Source organism: Lathamus discolor, chromosome 1 (genome assembly GCF_037157495.1).
Source record: "Lathamus discolor isolate bLatDis1 chromosome 1, bLatDis1.hap1, whole genome shotgun sequence".
NCBI classification, from domain to species: Eukaryota; Metazoa; Chordata; class Aves; order Psittaciformes; family Psittacidae; genus Lathamus; species Lathamus discolor.
Window position 1 is genome coordinate 118,082,196 of NC_088884.1, and position 21,167 is coordinate 118,103,362.

Below are 21,167 nucleotides of genomic sequence, written 5' to 3' on the forward strand. Positions count from 1 at the left end.
GAGACAAAGCAGTGTACACACAGCGGTGTGCAGCGCGTCCTCTGCTATGTATGTGTCCCACAGCGCGCGTATGCACACGCGTGTCCCCTGTGCATACATGTGCATACCCAGCGGGGTATCGGGGTGACACCGAGCACGGTAAAGTCGCCACCCGTTTCCACACCCCTTTCCCCGCTCCGACTCCTTGCTCCATTCATAAAGCGAGGGCAAACATGGCCGGAGTCGGGTGGTGTGTTTTTTTTTTGTGAATGGGAGGCGGTGACGTCCCCGCGCGCGCGCTCCCGCCCCCCCCTTCGCCCCGCCCCGCCCCATTCATACCGCGCCGCGGTCGCGGCGCGGTATGAATGGGGCGGGGCGGGGCGAAGGAGGGGCGGGAGCGCGCGCGCTCGCCCAGCCCGCCGCTTCCCCCCCCCCCCCCCCCCCGCCCCGGGGTAGTAAAGGCTCCGCCGTCCGCCGCGCGCGGGGGTGCGCGAGCGGCACCGGCAGCAGGGCCCCGCCGCCCCCCTTCCTCTTCCTCTTCTTCCTCCTCCTCCTCCTCCTCCTCCGTCGCTGCCGGTCGCAGTCCCGCCATGGTGGCCACGGAGGGTCTGCGGGAGATGGAGGGCAGCGCGCTGCGGCGGCTGGTGTGCCGCGAAGAAGCCGGCGGTGGCAGCGGTCGGTGTTTAGTGTTGGACTGCCGTCCGTTCCTGGCTCACAGCGCCGGGCACATCCGCGGGGCGTTAAACGTACGGTGCAACACGATCGTGCGCCGTCGGGCGAAGGGGGCCGTGAGCCTGGAGCAGATCCTGCCGGCCGAAGGGGACGTGCGGGCGCGGCTGCGAGCGGGGCTTTACGCCGCCGTCGTGGTGTACGACGAGCGGAGCCCGCGCGCGGAGGCCCTGCGCGAGGACAGCACCGTGGCGCTCGTGGTGCGCGCGCTCCGCCGCGACACGGCGCGCGCCGACATCCGCCTCCTCGCAGGTACCGGCGGGGGGGGGGGGGGGGGCTGGGTATCGCGATAGTGGCGACGGGGGGTGCCCGGTGCTCCCTGAGGTACCGGGTTATCCGGGCCCCGGGAGGTGGGATGCGAACCCCTCGTTGGAAGCTTGTGTGTGTATGGGACCCCTCTCCTTGCCTGAGCTCAGCCCCACGCTGCCAGCGCCCCTTTGCAGCGGGCAGAGCCCTCCCCACATGCCTCTGTGTTTGCTCGCTTTGGCACCGGGGCTTTACCCCCGCCGCGCTCTGAGCGCCGGCATGTAGTGAATGAAGTGCTGCGAGTGGTCGTGAGGGTTGCCGAGAGGTGGTTGAGGGGAGGGGATGCGCGGCTGGGGCTCCTGCGTGAGCTCTGGGAGGGCTTTCTTCTTTGTTTATAGCCTGAGAGTTAATGTATCCCTTGGTTTACTTACAGCAGGGGCGAGGATGTGTGTGCAGAGTAGCAAATCCATTAGGAGGGTTGATGGATGGAGGAGCTGGCACTTGTGTTGTACTAGGCACAGTAAAAGCAGCAGGAGCTGTTGCAAGGATGCGATACGATGTGCTGCGGCGGGAGCGCCGGCACAGCGGGGTACACGCTCTCTGGTCCTTCACCGTGAGCTATCGTGGTGCTGGGAGCCATGCACGAGTTAGGAAACAGTGGCTGTGCTTCAGGGGTGGCCTTTGACAGCTGAGGGCTTCTGGTGTCCCTGTGGCAGGGTGCTTGGGGTTTCCAGCCTGCTACTTTTGAGGAATGGGCTCCTAGAGACTCAGTCTTGGCACAGGAGACTTCTTCCTCCCTTACCACAGAGCTGCTGGGATGGCTGGGCTGTCACACGAGCCGTGCTAACCCAGCACTGTGCGGGTCCGAGAGCAGATGTGTCGGGTGCAGGTCACAGTGAAGACCTGTGTATGTTTTGTGTAGATCAGACTGCGGCCAGGCTCCCTGTGAAGCTGCCCTGCTGGGCCATGGGCACCAGCATGGCATGGTTCCTGGTCAGGCAGGGCCCACACGCACAGCCAGCAGCTGCACACCACTGGATGGAGCAGCTGGATGTGGTGCTTGGCCAAACAGGCAGTAGAGCTGATAAGGGTACATTGAAGAGATACCCCTTTGTTTGAAAGGGTCGGTTTGCCTTTCCGAGGCAGAAGGTGTGCACACATCACCCTAAGCAGCTCAAGATGGTGCGATGGCCGCCTGAATGGGGTGCGTGTGATAGATGCAGGGATTTTGGGATCAGACCTCCTGAAGATAGACGTGTAGCAGGGGCACTTGGTTTTGGGTGCTCTTCCAAATTGAACCAGTAGGACCACAAAAGGATGTCAGGTCCTGGAAGCAGAGCCTCTGCAAACTGTCCTGCTCACATGGGAGAGACAGTGCAAACCCAGGGATGCACACGCGTGTTCCTGCTTCAGGGTGCCAGAGCCATTCCTTGTGTAGGGGGATGATACCAGGAAGGACGCTGGGATACAGGCAGTGTCTGTCTCTAGCTGCTTAGGGATTCCCGGGCTGCTTTGCTGCGGACACTTACATCCACTGGTGTTGTGACTGCCTTCTTCAGGGCAGTCCCAGAGCTGAGGCTGGGTAAGGAACATGTGTCCTTGCGTGCGTGTGCTCTGGCAAGCCCGAATGCAGGCACAGGACCTGCAGCTGGGGTGAGCCTTCAGGAGCTATCCTGGGAATCAGGGCTTGGTCTAGTGAGATTCCTGTGGTGATAGTTCAATACCTGGTTTCCGTTGGTTTTAAGGCTCAAGGTCAGACTCCACAAGGATGCCAGGGGGTTTGATTGGATTTGAATGGGAGAAGGAAATCTCACCTGAAGTGTTTATCTGCAGCCAACACGGCAGTTTCTCTGGCCTAGGAAGCCAATGGGGTTTACTCTTGTTTTACCTGCTGTTAGGAAGACCTGAGGTCACCTTTGCTTATCCCCCTGGCAGTGGGTCAGGGGAGCAGCTGCTCTTTCACAGGGGCACTTGCCTGTTCAGCTCACACCTGTGTCCTTGAGAGGCAATGGGCACCTCTATGGAGAGCTGCTCTGCTGTGGGGTTAGCTTCACTGTCCCTGACCCATTGTTTCTGGTGAGCTCTGGGCTGCAGGGTCAGGCTGGGAAGGCTGGAGACCTCCCTGTGCTTTGCAGCAGGATGATGTGTCTGAGGAAGCTGGGAACTGAACAGCCCTTGGCCTGGGGGCAGCTTTTCCCGTTGAAGTCAGAGGATGCTCACATCAAATCCCCTCTCCATCGTCTTTGATGGCTTTGGTCTGGGGTCTTGGCTAGCAGCGTGTAGGGGACTAAACCTGAGAACACAGACTTTGAGGCAGCCAAGAGCATTGCAGAGTTCCTGGAGCTCTGGTTCCAAGGGAGTCGCGGGGTCTTAAGGATTTCCCCTGTGCTGCCAGGAGCCTACTTGTGCATCCTGGGGCAGGAGACCACTCTCCATCACTGCAGCATCATCTAGTGGCGAAGGACATGGAGGGATGCGTCAGCTCCAGCTCCGGTGTTCTGCAGTGGGATAACGCTTCGTGCCTCTCTCCTTGCAGGGGGCTACGAGCGCTTCTCCTCGGAGTACCCTGAGTTCTGTGCAAAAACCAAGTCCCTGAGCAATGTGTCACCCCCCACCAGTGCCGAGACCCTGGATTTGGGCTGCAGCTCCTGTGGGACCCCCTTTCATGACCAGGTATGTCTAGAAGCGCGATGGCTCCTTCCAGAATTCCAGCCCGGTCCTGCTGGAGTCTCAACCTCTTCCTGATTCCTGCAGAGCCAGAGCCTGGCTTCCTTTCCTCTGCATGGCGGTCCTCCCGATCTCAGGGTGTTTGTGCTTCCCGGGGAACTGACAAGCCCAGATCCCGTTAACCATGCTGGTCTGTTCCTGAACAGGACGAGGAGGGGGAGGGCTGAAACGAGTTTAGCAGCCCAGAAGGGCAGCCTCTGCTCCCTCTTTCCAGGGCCTGGATCAGGTGCCGGGTTCCTGCGCTGCTAAGGGCCTCGAAGCCATCCGGATGTGTCTTGCCCACCGCTGTCCCCTGGTCACCCCCACAGCTGTTGTTTTCCCCTGTGACAGGGTGGCCCTGTGGAAATCCTTCCCTTCCTCTACCTTGGCAGCGCCTACCACGCTGCCCGGCGGGACATGCTCGATGCTCTGGGCATCACGGCCCTGCTGAACGTCTCCTCAGACTGCCCCAACCACTTCGAGGGGCTCTACCAGTACAAGTGTATCCCGGTGGAGGATAACCACAAAGCCGACATCAGCTCCTGGTTCATGGAGGCAATTGAGTACATTGGTGAGTGCCGGTGTCTGCGCGTGGTTCACTGGGAGGGACGTTCCTGCCTCAAAGACCTGGAGGGTGAGGGGGGACTGGGGTCCAGCAGGTTCCAAGCCAGGAGTTGCTCTGGTGGGAGGGAGGCCAGCACCTCCTGCAGGTCTGGTGAGGGGCTGGGCTGTGTTGGAAGGGCCGCGGTCTCACCTCTCATGCCGTTGCCCTCCAGACTCGGTGAAGGAGTGCTGTGGCCGGGTCCTAGTCCACTGCCAGGCTGGTATCTCCCGCTCAGCCACTATCTGCCTGGCTTACCTGATGATGAAGAAGCGTGTCAAGCTGGAGGAGGCCTTCGAGTTCGTGAAGCAGCGCCGGAGCATCATCTCCCCTAACTTCAGCTTCATGGGGCAGCTGCTGCAGTTCGAGTCGCAGGTGTTGGCCACCTCGTACACAGTGGAAGCCGTCAGCCCCTCGGGGAAGCTGCGGGAGCGGGGCAAGGCCACCTCCACACCCACCTCTCCGTTTGTCTTCAGCTTCCCGGTCTCGGTTGGTGTCCACGCCACCCCCAGCAGCCTCCCCTACCTGCACAGCCCCATCACCACGTCGCCCAGCTGTTAGCTCAGGGGCTGAGGCCAGCCAGGCAGAGAGGGCTGGGCACGGAGCGGCGCAGGAGGGCATGGAGCCCTGTGATGCTAAAGCAATAGTGCTGGACACTGCCATTCACCCTGGACTCGATGTCTTCTTTTCGTAGGGAAATTTCTTACCTCATCTTGGTTTTTTTGCTTTATAATTTTATGTTTTGAAAGCATGAAAGTTGTAAAAGCCACAAACCCTGACACTGTCCAGGCTCTTTGGGAAAGGAAAACAACGGTATACTGGGTCCTCAAGTGCCTGGCCTTCATCTCCTTCCATCCCTATTTGATTGTCTTCTTTTTAAAAGGAAGATACAGCTCCCCTTCTCCCCATACTTCTGCCCCTAGCTCATCCAGGTTGAAAAGGGAGCACACCCTCTTTTGATCGTGCAGCTGTCTTCCCCCTTGCACAAAGAGACATGGGTGTGTGTGGTGGGTGCTGCTTACCTGAGCCAGTAACACTGCATGAGGAGCACAGCTGCAGGCAGGGCCTTGGCACAAGCAGGAGTGGTGGCACAGGGCTGCCTGCAGTCAGCCTCAGCCCTGCCAGTGCCTATGGAAGTGATGCAGGAGCTGGGAGAGGCACCAGCTAAACCCATTCCTGTGGCTGGGAGGGGGTTAGGACAGGGAGACGCAGTCCTAAATGACTCTTTATTCTTGCCTCTGCGGATCCCTGGCTCCTACAAAACTGAGGTCCAGCCTCCTGTGGCTTAGAGAAGAGAAAGGGTGAGGGCAGCAGTCTGGGCTGCTTCTGATTACTCTCTCTGGTTTCCTCCCCACCCATCCCACCGCTGCTCTTCCAAAAAAGGCAGGATGGGATGCGGGTGTAATGGAAGAGAGAAGCAGCAAGGCGGAGGAAAGGCTGGCCCAAAGACATCCATCCAACATCTTCAATCTTCCTCCAGCCCTTCTCCACCTCAGCTGTGTGTTGTTCACCTGTGCAACACTGCTGCAGCCTGCAGTCCAAGCCTGGAGAATGCCTCATCCTCAACCCACCTGGAGCCGTGTTTCCCCCCCAGTCCCACCCAGCACACGAGATGCCTCTGTGGCTGATGTACATATGTATGGTTTGTTCCCTTTTTATTTTCTAGAAATTAACTTTTTATTTATTGCCTGAGGGAGGGAGAAAACAAACTGTTTGGAGAAAATAAAAATAAACCTGTTTTCAACAGTTGTGGCTGGAGCAGGTTTGTGCGAAAGCCAAGAGAGAATGGCAGCTTCTACAGAGCAACTGTTAAAAATGTATTTATTGGATTTTAAACTAGTACAAGTATTGCAGATCAGACATTTAGCCAAGCACATTTATAGATCAAACTCGGTTGTTACAGAGATGTTACCTAAAGTCCACCGCGTAGGTAGGCTGAGAACCTGCCCATCGTCTTCTTTGAGAGAGAAGGTAAAGGAGGAAATAAATAAATGATAACCCAGTCCCAGGTAATTGGCAACCAAGAAAGGAAACTCGCAGCACTAGTTATGAAAACAAGTTATACAAAGAAAGGTCTAAAAACTCAACCCCCAGGTACGTTGTCATCTAAGCTGGCAGAGAAAGCAACCGCAAGAAGATGCACAAGCTCATGGGACTGCGGCACAGAAACATCCCCACTTCAATGTCCAGAGCTGAAGCAAGTTCTGCAGCTGTTAAGGAGGAAGTGTCAGAATTACCGCGTGATGCAGGGACTCTAATGGTCTGTATTAGTAATTAACAGAACCAACACTAGAAATTGCCACCAACAGGATCAGTAGGACAGAAACAGATGTATTGAAACCGGTCAGATAATATGACCTGACAGGCATATGCATTAGTGCAATAGGAAATGCATCTGTTTCTCGTGTCCCCTACTGGTTCCTGAGCTCATTCACCTCACTTCAGAAGTTGTAACATTTGCTGTCTCCTGGCCCTCTAGGTTTCATAGGTGGGAACACTGCCACTCCGTCTCTGCTGCTCCCTGAAAGATGAGGAGAGCGTGCTCTGGGCTGTGCCAAAGCCACCACCTCTGATCATCAACAGATTCAAGTCTATGGTGGCTCACAGGCCACTCACTACCCAAGGCTAGAACTGGATCTGTACTTAAATCTTCCCCAGCAGTGCTGCAGCATAGCTTAAAATGACTGAAGCATGCATTAGACCTTCAGCTTCTGAGAAAGACCACTAGCAGTGTTCAAACTAACCTGTTCTGTGGTTGGACCCTTCCTTTTACCCATCTTTCTAAATAATCCGGGTAATTTCTGTTAACAGTTCCATATGGAAACTCTAGGTAGTGCAAATACTGTGCAGGAGCTTGGACTGCACTGCAGGGATGCAGGAGTTTCTCGTGAGAAGATCTGCTGCTGTCTTTAGGTCCTGCAGGCCACACAGTGGCACATGTTAGCATTCCTCAAGCACATCCTGCATTGACAGCGAGCAGACATCTCCTCTAACCTACAACAAACAGTAGGATCAGCTGGTTTCCAGAGCCAAGGAAGCACCCTTCTCCAGAAGCTACTCTGTCCCCTGTACCATACGCCTCTTGTTGTGTCTGCTGCCCACCAAAGCCAGCAATGCAGAACATTTTGCGGGGCTTTCTTTTTGCTTAAGTGCAGAGTTTAGGTTTGGGGTACTCCTGTTATCAATAAGCACGGTATAAAAGTTTGCAGGCAAAATAAATTCCTGCTGCATAATGCAATGGGATTCCATGACATCACATGCAAACATTCAAAACAAAGGTTAGAAAAACACATTGCTCATTCCTTGGACTACAGACCAATAGTGATTGCAAAATGGTGGAAGTAGCACAAGAGGTTTGTAACAGTCGCTGCGGAGCTGGGATCAGAACAGATTGGCAGATAAAAACAAGGGTGAGAAAATAAGATACAATAAGGTACTGTACTCTCTGCTTTCAATCCTAACAAGTTTTGTTGACAGCATTCAGACTGCTGTGTCATTGCACCACGTACCTGATTCATCTGTCTCATGGAAACAATGTCAGCAATGGAGAGCAGAACCCTCCAGTCCTTGCTACGTGATGAAGTTTCTTTCTGTTTGCCTGTTACGGCGCTGACGTTTCAAAACGCTGCCTCAAAGGGACATGGGCAAAAATCAACAGGCCTGAGAGACACAACTGCCCTTTTCCCAGCAGACACCATGCTCTGTCCCAAGGGGAATAGCTCTTTCTGGAGCCAAGTGAGAGGTGCCCAGGCTCCCAAGCCTATGAGACAGCTTAGCCCAGAATGTTCTTGCATCCTCAGCTCCTCCTGTGCCTCCACTGGTGACTCAATGCTGCAAAGGAACAACTGGTGAGCAGGGGACTGCCCTTCTCAGGAAGTCAGAAAACCATTTCTCAGGAGACAGCAGCTGCCTGGTTATAGGGGCATGCCATTTTTAAGGTCCCATTCTCTAGAGTTAGGAAGCATCATGTTAACTCCCTCGGCTGAAGCAGCAGCATCTGTACCGTTAACAACCTGCCAAATGCAGCTCTACCACCAAAACCATCATCAGCTTTCTCATGGGTAATTTGGATACTGATGGGCAGATCCTCACTTTGAAACTGTAAGAGGAGCTACAACAACATATGCCAGGAAGAGGCAGATGCTACTCCCACACAGGTTTCTACGACACACAGACGCATCATCAGGCCTGGGTATTCCTCTGTGTCTGGTCACAAACAGACAGGAGATCACATCATTACAAGACAAAAACCACTGCAAAACGATTTCCTCACACAGCACCTTTACTCTGCACAGAACATCAGGTACGTTAACACTGGCAGTTCAAAGATACTGGACAGTACTTTTATCCTCTAGAAGTTCAAGGCTGCAGAAGAAATCCAGACTAGCCATTAGTTCAATCAGCACACAGGAAACAACAAGCAAGAACAGAATCCGGTGCGGGCTTGGTGGGGTTTTCTGGTTTTAGGTTGGTTTGTGTTTTTGAAAGATGTAAAGCTTTTAACTTCCACACCCACGTTAACCATTTTGCTCATCTAAGCAGCACAACTGTTTCACCATTTAAAACTATGTCTAACTGGGGATGGTGAGCAAACACACACTCTCACCGCTATCTGAAACCCTAGCGTAGATAGGCACATCTCCCCACTCCATTATTAGCTAAGTTAAAAACAAACCCCAAACTTTAATGATGAATACAAAGCTTCAAAGCCTAGTGGTGATCTCTGCAATCCTAACACTATTAAACAAGTAGCCAAAATACAAGCACCCAATTTCATCAATGAAATTTGATTAAAAGGACAACTAGGCTAGAGCCTGGCTTGGACTTCAAAGCTACATATTTAATTAGGTCACAAAATGAAGCGAGAACCATAGATCCACTGCCAGCTCAAGAAAAGTAAACCCCAAAGTTCAAGGATTTGTTGGAATATTGCTATTTCTAAGGTTTTCTCTAAAGAGAACTACAAACAGATGATGTGCAGGTAGCCATATTGCACTAAATGACTGATTTTACAGTGGGTGAAGTTCCTCTGTGAGGATCGCTTGCTTCAGCATTTAATGTCTTCATGTTAGAACTGAAATTGCGTGTTGTAATGCTGAAAGTGAAAAGCTCTTCAGATTTAAGTTTGTTTTATCCAAACACGTCTGCAAACTCCCACTTACGGGGAGCACATCCATTTTTATAAACTAAAAGCACGCTATTCTGTCGTTTCCTTGCTTTAAGGGGACAAAACCTGAATGCATGAACTGGATCATCAGATACTAAACGGTGCTGGTTGATAGGAAAACATACGGCATGTTGTGGTCAAAGTAGCATCTTTTTCTCCAGTCGTTACGTGCTCAACACTGAAGCACATCTCCTGGTATTGGTTGATGAGAAAAAAAAAATGAGCACGGCTCGGTTTTCAGCCTTCTCTGAGGCTGTTAAACCAGCAATAACAAAAAATCTGTTTCTGCTTCTGTTAAATGCATATCCTCCATGAGGGGGACTTCTGTAATTGCTTGATGCTGTGCTATGCAATGCTTAAAAATAACTTTCTCTTACCCAGTGAAATAAACCTGGGAACTCGCGGGGAGGGGGATTTGAGTGAATAAAACCTAGCTTTGTTCTCTGGTATACCTGCAAAGAAAGCCACTTGCCCACTGGTGTTTTAAAAGTTCATTCTCATCAAAATGTAAAATCGATATTTAAAAAAATTACTATTTTTTGTAAATCCCTTAAACTCTTCCAACTGTGATGTCACACACAAAGGTGTGACACGAAGCTGCTATAATACACTCTCCATGACCAGTCTGAAACTCGTTTACTGGGTCTCATATCACAGAGGGACATGAAGCAGATATGCCCTCACGCATGCAATCTTCTGACTTTTCACCTGCTATCTCGCAGCAAAACCACGCGCCACTGGAACTGGAGAACGTTTCACAGACTTCATGTACTTAATAGAAGCCTTATAAAACGTTCCTTTAGAGATGCCAGCAGAGGGCATTGACCTGCTTTATGAAGTTCTTCTTCCAAGCCCAAGAGCTGGTTTTACCCTTGCAAACACTTCCTAGGGCTTCCCCCAGAAAACTCACACAGACAAAGCAGTGAACTGACACGATTTGTTTCCACTCTAAAGCTACACTCACTCATATTATCGTTTGCTCAGAGGTGTGCAAAAAACCCCTATATTGAAGAACTGGACCTAGCCCCTTCTCAGATTAAATTCATATTGCATTGTTAACAATTTTAGTCAACTTGACTTTGTGCAAAATATCTTTAAGAAGGTTCTGGCTCAACTTCAGAATACAAAAGGAAAATAAATAGTTGACTAGGATCTCCTGAAAACATAAAATGAATGGTGTATGCTGAAAAGAAAGTTATGGGCTTAATGCAATTTGTCTGCAAATAAAGTAACTAGAATAGTAGTGTCTGAAATTTTAACATGTGAGATGGCACTGATAAAGATTTCTCTTTGCACAATAATGTTCCCGAAGTCTAGATCAAAACAACATTATTTTACACAAAGTAACTGCAGAGACTAAGAGCCTGAGATATGTTATTAAAAGGCAGTCCCTTGTAAACTTTCCTCAAAAGGAACAGTAGCAGTTGAGTATGCAAGAGTTACTCATATCATATTCATCAAGACAGCAATGCTTCATAAAAGACATACAGCTTATTTCCAGGTTGTTAACAATTTTATATGATACTGATTTTCTGAAACACGCATCCATCCAGTCCAAGATTGAAGTCACATCCTTCTTCACTGCTCTGTAGCTACTAGGTCTTTTGCTCTGCTGCTGTTGCTGTCTGTGAGGGAGCTTCTGGCTTCACAATTTGGTACGTAATGAGATATTCTGGGTAAGCCTGAAAGTAAGGCAAGAAAACATTGCTTTATGCAAGGGTATGCTCAGCAAGTTCATGCGTTGGATTTCACGGAGTAGTGATCAGGAAGGACACTGCAAGAATAAGCTCTGTGTTCTTAAGAGTGCAAAAGAGCAGATTTCAAACCTAACCACTAAGTGGAAGCTGCTTAATGCAGTTAATACCTTCGGTAATGCACTAGCATAAAGAAAGATGCTTCTTCCATGCAGACACTGCCGGATATGGTGTGCACAACAGGAATTCACAGTCAGAGTTACTCTCCTTGTTAGCTAACCCTATAGGTCAGTCAGTGCCTGTAAGTCACTCAGAAATCTCAGATGACCAACACAGTCTAACCCTAAAATGCTGACTTGCCACGTGACCTGCAAATGTCTTTACTGGCAGTAAAATACTTAGCACATCCAAAACATGTAGGCCAGTCATCTGCCCAGGGTTTTCTGAAGACAGCTAAAGTTGCTGGAGGTCAGGGCCCCATTCAGAAAGAGCCAGACAGATGCGAGGAGAATGGACAAACAGAAGCCTCAAGAAATCCAGCAAGGGCAAATGAACCTCGGATTATGTCCTTGGAGTAACACAGCAGGATGGGAAGCAGTTCTGCTGAAAAGGTGCTGGGTGTCCTTGGGTGACAGCAAGCTAAAGCGGAATCAAGTGTGTCCTGGTAGCAATAAAGGCTACCAGCATCACGTGGTACATCCACAGCAGTGAGGCCAATTAACCGAGTGTAGCAATGATTGCCACTTATTCAGTATTCACTTGAACAAATCTAGACAACTGCATACAATTTTTAGGCCTTCCAGTACAAGAAAGGTGCCAACAAGCTGGAGCCAAGTTCAGCAAAGGACCAGTAAGACAGTCCGCAGGAGAGAGCACAGGGTAAGAAGAGGCTGAGGTAGATGGGTTTGTTCAGTTCAGAAAAGGAAAGGCTTTGTGGGACCTCATAGCAATCTTCTGGTCACATATGGAAGGCTACTGAGAAAAAAGACCCAGACTCTTTTCTGAGCTGTGCATCAGGAGAATGAGATTAATTAAAACACGGGAGGCTCCTATTGGATTTTTTTACTCTGAGGATAATTAAGCACAGGAACAAGCTGCTGAAGGAGGCTGTAAAACACTGTTCTCTGAGGGTCTTTGAGACCTGCGTGGTTAAAGCAAGCCCTCTCAGCAATCTGGTCTGAACTGAGTGTGAACAAGAGGCTGGCATAGGGGACCTTTCCAAGGTTCCTTCCAGCCTGAACTTGATTTATAATCCTGGAGCCGTCCAGGGGAGTAAACAAACCACTTTTCTAGACTAAAGGTCCAGCTTATTATCTGAGTTATTCAGATTAAAAATCAACTCCTGAAGATTGCTTTGTTTTCAGCTGCCATTTAAGGGTAGTGTCTGGCAGCCAGTGACACTGCCATTGCTGGCAATCTACAGGTAAAAAGCCCCAAATCCTCAATATATACAAGGGACCCAGAAATTCACTGTTCTTATTACTGCAGTAATGCCAGTAAAACGCAATGGGAGAAACAGTGCCTACTGAGAGAAAACTACAACTCTTAATAGACTCTAGCAGTGCTGCACAGGAGGAATTAGGCAATTCTGCATGGTGTAAATGAGAGCTGCTCAGTGGATAGACAGCATTTGCTGGCTTGATACAGTTCACTGATTATTTCCACATTTAAATGGAAAACAACCCTATAAATAATAAATCTAATCAACCTGGCTTTCACAGCAAAGTTGGCACGGAAACCAATCATTCCCTCTCCAAGCTCTTTGCCCTTGCAAACCCAGTCCTTGCAAACCTACATACCTGTTCTCCTCTATAGATAACATATTCAGCGTATGCAAGTCCATTCACGCTTGGCCTGCCAATAACAGAATGGTGCCCTGGAGGGGCATGAGCCATTTTCATTGTGCTGAACTGAAGAAAGGATTTTCCAAGGGTCACTCTGCAGAAGAGCATTTGTCTAAAAGGAAAAGAGAAAACATAATTTTCATATATCTTACTAGGAGTTGCACGCTTCCAGAATGATTTCAAACTTGAGCTTATTTCAACACAATTAATTTCTCAAGGCTTTTTGGAGAAACACTTGTAGAAACCAGCTCTAAGGGTGTATAAAACCTGTCACACACAAACAAAAAAGGCTTTCTTGACATGCAGAAGGGAAAAGGCACACTTTGTTCTTTGTTTGGCCTTCACATGAAGGCCTCTCCTAGTTCATTTTATATAAAGCTGTTGAGATACGAAAATTGTGCTCCTACCAGCAGGGTATGGGCAGGTGTGGAAAGTGCAAAAAGCACACTGATCTGCTCCAGTAGAAAACAAAGCTGTGATTAAGTCCCATTCACCACCTCCAAAATTATCTTATCCATGGTACACTATACTCCTGACCACCACTTTGCCCTGCAGTTTTGTTCTGATAGTGCCTGGAGTGTAATTGCTATTTTCATCTGACGCTTCATTTCCAAACTTGCTGTTTCAGGCCTCTTTCCTGAGCCACAATTCACTTTGATTTATACTCACTGTATGCTTAGATGTAATTTTTGACCTTTCTGTGTGACTTGCTGTATTTATAACCTTTTATGTTTAGCCTTGACAAATGGAAAACTGCATTTTTCCTGCCATGACCAAGCTCAAGTGGCAGTTCTTTCCCTGCAATTCACCCTGTGCCAGGATCGTAAAAACCAGGACAGCCAGAATTACGTGTAGGGAACTCTGCTGTACTCATACCTGTGGCAGATGTAACAGGACCTGTCTTTGTGTGTGGGACAGCCCGTTCCTCCCCCTATCCCATACACATATTGGTTGCTTTTTGAGGAGTTCTCAGCGAAGTAAATCCCAGCTCCAAACATTCCTCCGATGTATGCATGTCTTTCATCAAATCCTTTGTGGATGATAGCATTAATAAAAGGAGACCCTAGAACAGAAATGACATGAAATGATACATACTCGTTAAGCTCTACCGTAATACAGGACTCTCTGTCAAGAGGAGCTTGTCTGCCTCAAATAGACCATTACATACCAGAAAGCACACTCAGTCAGCTGGAAGGGGGTGATACCCAGCAGGATGCAGTGATGTGTGGGATTTATCGTTATATACCAAGATCCCACGTGTGACTCATATTTCTTACTCATTTCCCAGATCTCATTAAATGGCTTTCCCCCCACTCACATTTCAGTGCAATTTATCTTGTCAATGCACACCTTCTCCAGCAGTCAGTACTGATTAAGATGGGGTAAGGTGTTAGGACAATCATACCCAAAACCAATTTCCTACACAGAATCACAGAAAGATCTTGGGCAGAAGGACCCCCAGGCAACTGTCATTTGTAGGCAACTTCTGGATGCTTCTAGAGAACATGTGGCTGAAACTCACGGTTGGTTTTGATTCCTTACCCTGATGGGTTGCCTGAAGCACCAGAGTAAAATGCTTTCCCTGTGTGTTGCTCCCCTCTTTTAGAAGATACTCTTTCCCATAGCAATGTAACATCCTCCCAGCAGCTTTACTGGAAATGACTAAGACATAGCTTAGCAAAAAACTTTTTTCTTTTGAAAGAAAGAAAAAGTATTTTTTCTCTATCGTAGCTTTTCAGATTGCAGTAACCACACAGACCAACATCACCACCCCCACACCCCTGCATTTCCAATGTACAGCTACTGTACGGGATGGTGACACAGCAACGTTAACATTGCCTGTGGGTCCTTGGAGGCTGGTTTTTTCTTTTGTTAAATACCAGTACTTATGAATAGAGATCACTTCCTTACCATGAAACAACATGCGCTCATTGTGATGATTATGATTCTCCTCCGAGACCTCCTTCTGCCTGTGACAGAATCTCTCCCGCAACTTCTTGTTCACGACCTTTTGAATCTGCAGTGGTACAACAGGCCCAAGCATACTTGAATCGGAATCGAAAGGGAATGTAGCTTGACAGTTTGCATAAATTTGAGAGGGAAATGGAGTAAGACATAGGAACAGTATAAACAAACCCCGTGGCTGCTCTGCATGCAAGGCTCAAGCCTTTCAAACAAGCTGGTAGTGCACGTTTACAAGGGGTTAAAGCTACTGTGAAAGTGCAGCCAAGAGTTCTCAGGTTTAAGGAAGACTTTCAGGCTCTGTCCCTCAGAGCTTGTAATACCACCAAGAACAACAAACAGCCTGAAACTCCTTCCATTTCTGCTTTGAGCTGTGTGGAACAATCTGTGTCAGCTTTCTGAAGCCTGCTGTCTGGCTTAGGTTGAATTTTTTATGACAAGAAACAACTGCTGAGGAAAGAAATTAGGAGATATGCTGTTTAATCTACCTCGAGATACGGTTCCAGCCACGTGCTCTAATACCACTGTGGTTTCTTATAAAAGACTTCATCTTTGGTTGGGAGTGGGACTGAAGCAGAGTTTATGTCAGATGTATGATCTACTAGGCCAATTGCAAAGGTTTTGCACAAGCTCACTTTTCGAGCAGATAGGTAGCAGGGTGCTCAGGAACTGAGCTCTGTTCTGATACCCTCCATTTCCTCCTCCGCGCAAAAAGGAGCAAGTGTACTCTTCCTCAGAAATACAAGAGTCCATTTTCTGATATGCCAGGGCTTTTACAAGGTATTTGTCTAGTTGCGAGATGCAAAGGAGGTGGTGTCAAGATCCAAAATAGTATAGGGAGATAAAAACTTTCAATAAAAAGTCATGCTCATGCTTTCCCCCTCACCCAAAATCACCTTTAAAAAGGCAAGAAAAGACTCACTGAGAAAAAAACCCTGTGCTGCAAAATCAAATACAGAAGTTACAGTCCTCTCAAAAATCAGGCTGTGAAACACAAGGCGGGCTCTTCAATATCAGTTCTTCAGACTGCTTTAAGAGCGCAAGTGGACACTTCTCCCTAATCCCATGTGCAGAGCACACAGTCTAATTTTAGCATTTAGCACTTGCTGTACCTCTGTTCATGAATATTATCTCAACGAAGAACTTTAAATATAAAAGGGCAATCCACTTAACCAATTGTGCCTGCTTGCATAAGTACCAACTGATTTTACCTCACAGAATTAAGAGGTTTTGAAACTTACCCTGATGACATTGTACCTGTTGAAGATCCCACCAGCATTTCCACCATCCCGATGCTCCCGGATTGTACTCTGCATCTGCATAAACGAACACAGCTGAATGTTCAGCACATAAAGCTTGCTAGCAAGGCAAAGTATTAATGCAATATCTCAGTAACCACTGGCAACAAGAGTCAATCTTCTTGACAATTAAAAGGTGTAAAAAACCCAACCCCAATTCTCAATTTTGAACTGTTGTAGACCCTTATTCTCAGGCACCCAATGTGCTATGCTGTTTGGCAGTAGAGAAGTTGGATGATGCAATTACCCAGCCTTGTAATGAAAATCTACAGAGGAAAAAGAATAGTGGCATTTGTTATCAAAATTACACACAACTACAACACCCGCTTTAGATTAGGAAAAAAAAAAGGCAATCTTTGAAAATGAATACACAAAAAGATAATTTTGATGTAATAACAGATGTGTTTCTAATGAGTTCAGTTTGTATTTCCTAGTGATAGGAAAATGCTTGCACTGTAAATTTTCCTGTGTCATTAGCAGCCCCTGAGAATTTCAACAGTTTCACGGTGTCTTTTCCAGAGGTATTTATAGCTACAGCAACGTTTAGTTACAGCACAAATAATTACCCCAATTTACTCTGGCAGACAAGTGACCCTTTCTGTCAGGAAAGTTTATAACAGCGATCTGCACAAACTCCAGTTTACATAGGCACTGAACAAAAATATTTCAGGTTAAGCTGGCAGCAATCCTGAATATTTAGACTTTGAAAAAGACTCCAAACACTTCCGTGCCACTGTGTAGGAACACCACACAAATAGCAAGAGCACAGGAAAATGGAGTTATCTTCCAAACACAACTCTTCAGAGCATCTCTTTTCTGTTACGGTTTTTCTTTCAAAATGGTATCTGCTTGGAGTTTACTCAAATAAAAGAGCATGTGTGTGTGGGAGGCAAAATTACAGTCAATTTTCAATTATCCAAGAGCTGTTTATCTGGGTTACAGATTAACTACGCCACTGAGACAAGAGAAAACAGGCTGGTTCACAGCCAGAGAAGAGTCTGAGCAGAGAGAATGCCTACAGACTTGTAAGGCCTTAATCCCTTGTTCTCCATGGGTCCACCTATCTATGGAAAGCTATGGAAACCCTTGCTGAAAACACAACAACAGCAAAGCAAACCTAAGTAACCAAACAGGGCACTTAAAAAAAAAAAAAAAAGGCGGGACACAGCAAAATAATTTCCATCATTGCTCTACAAAAAAAGACAAACGAAGAGCCCTAAACTTCATGTCTGATCTATACAATTCATACGTCAAAGCATATTTCAACACGCAGTGCATGTTTTAGCTCTGAGGGGCTGCAAATGAACAGAGAAATACACAGCCACTGGAGCATTAAGAAAGGTATTTGCAATACCTCCTCTTCGACGGACTGATACTCCTTATCATCAGGAGCAAGGTCAAGGAGAATGGTCCCCTGACTCACACAGTGGAAAGTCAAATAAGGATTGGTGCCTGCAAAGAGAAGGAATGAAATGAGTAAAAAATCAACAGGAGAAAACAACAGCAGCTCTATTTGTATTCATTATCATTATTACCCCTCTTGAATAACCCCAGTACAGCAGGAAATGGAACACAAACACAAGGCAGAAGCTCAACATTAAAAAGATGAAGTGCTTCCGTTGGCAGCAGAGGCTTTAAAAGAGAGATGGCAAATGCATGTGGGACATAATTGCATTTTATTGTTTCCGCTGTCAAGAGAAGCATCCTAGAAGTGTGAACTAGCAAAAAGCTCCATGAGGTCCATACTTCAGGATCCAGCTAACCTGTGGGTAAGTGTGTAGAGCAAATCAATCCAAAAGCTCCTGCCGGGGTCAAACAGAGTCCCTGGAAATGGGCACAGCCTCCGCAGCTGTCTTGGGGGTGTCCATTCTCTGGAAAGGCGAGTGACCACTCACACTGCTGCGTCTCCTCAATATACCCTTTACTTGTCACAACCCACCCAGCCAGCAGGTCTGCCAGCCAGTACATGCTCCTGACGTATGGATTCTCTCAAGTCCCGGTGACAATGCCTACATTTACAGAAGGTGACTTCTGGGAGCCTCCCGTATGCTTAGCTGACCAGTAAAAATGTCATATTTACCTTGCTGCCCTCCTAGAAGCCTCTCCACACCTTTTATTAATTTGTGGCGGTGTCCATACGCATTGATCCCAATTTCCTTAAGCTCCTCGTGCCCCATGTCTGCCAACACGTCCAGGGTTATCTGGAAAGGCAAAAGACCACAAAAACCAGTTCCCAAACCTGGCCCGATTCCCAAGATTGACGACCCATCAGTTCAGAAAATGGAATGCATTCATGGTGCCACCAAGAGAGTATATATATATTTTATATTTTACTGCACTTCTAATTGCTGCCACCTTCTGGCAAGAAGCCTCTCCCTATTCCAGGACCATACCCAGCTGCTGCAGCCTGAAGCTGTGCAAAACTTAATTCTCTTCCAGCAATTAACAAGAGCTGGTTCTCACAGGAAGTTCTCCAAAACATTTTTACTTATGTAGGCAGAGGATGCATGGAAATGCTGGGACAAATCTGGGAATATTTTTGAAGCAAAGTTTTACATTGCTGCAAAATTCATTACTTTCACTTTGCAAACAGAAACGATTATTCTATAAGCTTAATAATAAATCTGAAGTGTGTCACATCAACATTAGTATGGTGTGTGCTACTTTTGTGTATATGCTTGCATGTGTATCAAACTCGTAGGTCAGCTAAGCTAAGTCATGCTCAACTATTCCACTATTTTTGGAACTAATTAACAGTAGGACACAAAACTATTCATTTGGTTGCAACCTATGAATACATTTACAATCACTTAACATGGTTTTAAATTTCAAGGTCACAGATTATTGGTCCAAGCAGAAAGGCAATAAAACATGATGTCAGACCAACATTTTTTTAAAGAACAGGAGGCAAAAGCTAAATAAAGTACACATTTTTATTCCTACAAAGCACTTGTGCATTGAGGCGATTCTGTGAAAATCAAAGATTTCATCTGGACAAGACAGTTGTATAAGATCTATTTCCAAATTCACATATTAAACTAGAATGGGAAGCTCAAAAAATAACGGGAAACCATACAAGTTGATTCAAAAGGATCTGTATTGTTTGCACAACTGAACTTGCAGGTCTGCACTCTGTCCACTACAAATTGAATATCTTTAATTCAAAAGAAAGCAACTCAAGCACGGAATTAATAGCCACACTGAACATCTGTCTAATTGAGCAGAAAACAACCTACTGGGACTGCTGTGGAATAACTACTGAAGACATTCATCTCGTGCAGCAGAACGTTAAAAACATACAGAAGAAACCCACATATTGGAATGCATCAGGAGGAGGCTAGAGCCAAGGTGAAAAAGTGCATACAAAGGTACTGCAGTGCTTGGGTAAAGAAGCTTCAAACAATAAACTTAAGGAAGATGGGCTTGTTTTCACCTCCTCACAAGAGGAGCTAAACAGTTTCAAAATGATGAATGAATATAGTGAATCGGATTTGCATTATTAAATGTTAGGAGTAGGGGAAGATCTTAAAAACAGGTTAGGAGTTAAAGACTCAAAAATAGAACAAAACCAGCATGGTAAGAGGAGGGTGTGAAAACAATAGGAAAAAAATGTGAGTAGAATATAGGTTGGTTTGAGGTTGGTTTGCTTCTTAATAGGAGCAGTTCCAAATTAAAGAGCTTATGCTTCATATTTAAAAAAGGAAAAAAAGGCTATACGGCATTTTAACTTTGGGGAAATACCTCCTGTAATATTCCATGGAAAGAGTTGGAACTTTTTCTGTTAGCGACACATTGCATTTCATGTTTGCTTCCTGACCCCTCATAAAAGATTAGCAGCAGAGGCCTGGGGAAAAATGACCATCAAATCCATTCTCTTACACTTGTATCTGGTACCTTTTACTTCCACCACTGTGTCCATCTCGCTCATGTGAACAAATAATCTATTTAACCCCAACATGTTAAATTCAAGAAACGGCACATAAAAGAGTCTACAACTACAATAGAGGTACTTCTGCTTTAAAAAGCAACATAAGCTTGAGAAACTGTTCCATCAGTTCTATTCTTCTCATATATAGTGAGTTACTGATAAATCTTCAGTTTTGCCCCCGTCTCCGAATTCCATTTGAGACTTGCTAGCCCTGCAAAACCCAGTTAGTGCTATAGTCCTAACCTGTTAGGAAATATAGGTTCTGCATTCTCTAGTGTGACTACACCCTAGTAAACTAGATGTTTTAATTCAGCTTACAGTCTAACTGGAAGGTTTCCTAGATCTAACCAAAGTATCACATGCAGCACTGCAGATGGTGAAAGGCTTGTCTGGATATGAAGACTGCTGAAGGACAAGTGCAAGTGACATTCCAACCTAACTTTGTTACAGCTGTCATGTTCAAAGTTCACAAGGTGCAAAGTAACTCTCAGAATACAAGCCACATTGGCAGTCATTATGTATGTGTAAGAAAGTGAAAGATACTGGATATATGAATCAAACAACGCAAGTGACTTTCACAGCTTTTTTCCACGTCCCCATAAAGTACCTGGCGCCTCATTTGTTGTTTTCTTGGACATACTTGTTTTCCTGTAGACACGAATTTGTGGTTTTTTGTTTTCCTTTTTCAACTAGAGAATGAAAATATGACTCAAATTCATTAGATTAATCTGTCTTTTAAACATACAGAGATGAGGCTTGCCATTTACCTGCTCTGTCTCAAAGATGTCCCGAAGGTGTTCAAGACCCAGGCTTTTTAGGAACTGGGTAATGTTCATGTCTAGACCAGAAACTATAAGATAAGAAACAAGACATTATATCCTTTGCACCTGAATTTAAAACAAACAATCCACAAAATAAACTAAAAATCAAGCAATACTACTGATTCTCTCAAAATTCCAAACTCTGATTCTTTTTGCAGTCTGTTTGTCTATATCTATAATAAACAATCCAAT

At 46.8% G+C, this 21,167-nt stretch overlaps 2 protein-coding genes across 2 annotated transcripts in view; one reads left to right on the top strand and one right to left on the bottom strand.

Annotated features, from left to right (window-relative positions):
* The first annotated feature begins 435 nt into the window (after positions 1–435).
* Positions 436–6,007, top strand: DUSP4 (dual specificity phosphatase 4). The gene is made up of 4 exons (XM_065692544.1): positions 436–960; positions 3,491–3,627; positions 4,012–4,231; positions 4,437–6,007. The coding sequence occupies exons 1-4, from the start codon at positions 570–572 to the stop codon at positions 4,820–4,822; spliced, it is 1,134 nt and encodes a 377-aa protein (XP_065548616.1). The 5' UTR covers positions 436–569; the 3' UTR covers positions 4,823–6,007.
* A 58-nt stretch (positions 6,008–6,065) lies between these two features.
* TNKS (tankyrase) overlaps positions 6,066–21,167 on the bottom strand; it is a 136,818-nt gene continuing 121,716 nt past the window's right edge. Inside the window, exons 20-27 of the mRNA XM_065692532.1 lie at positions 20,922–21,004; positions 18,307–18,427; positions 17,581–17,678; positions 16,170–16,244; positions 14,878–14,983; positions 13,843–14,029; positions 12,922–13,078; positions 6,066–11,110 (exon numbers count right to left, since the gene is read on the bottom strand). Of these exons, the coding sequence (XP_065548604.1) occupies positions 11,024–11,110; positions 12,922–13,078; positions 13,843–14,029; positions 14,878–14,983; positions 16,170–16,244; positions 17,581–17,678; positions 18,307–18,427; positions 20,922–21,004 (914 nt within the window). The 3' untranslated portion in view covers positions 6,066–11,023. The remainder of the gene's footprint in view (positions 11,111–12,921; positions 13,079–13,842; positions 14,030–14,877; positions 14,984–16,169; positions 16,245–17,580; positions 17,679–18,306; positions 18,428–20,921; positions 21,005–21,167) is intronic.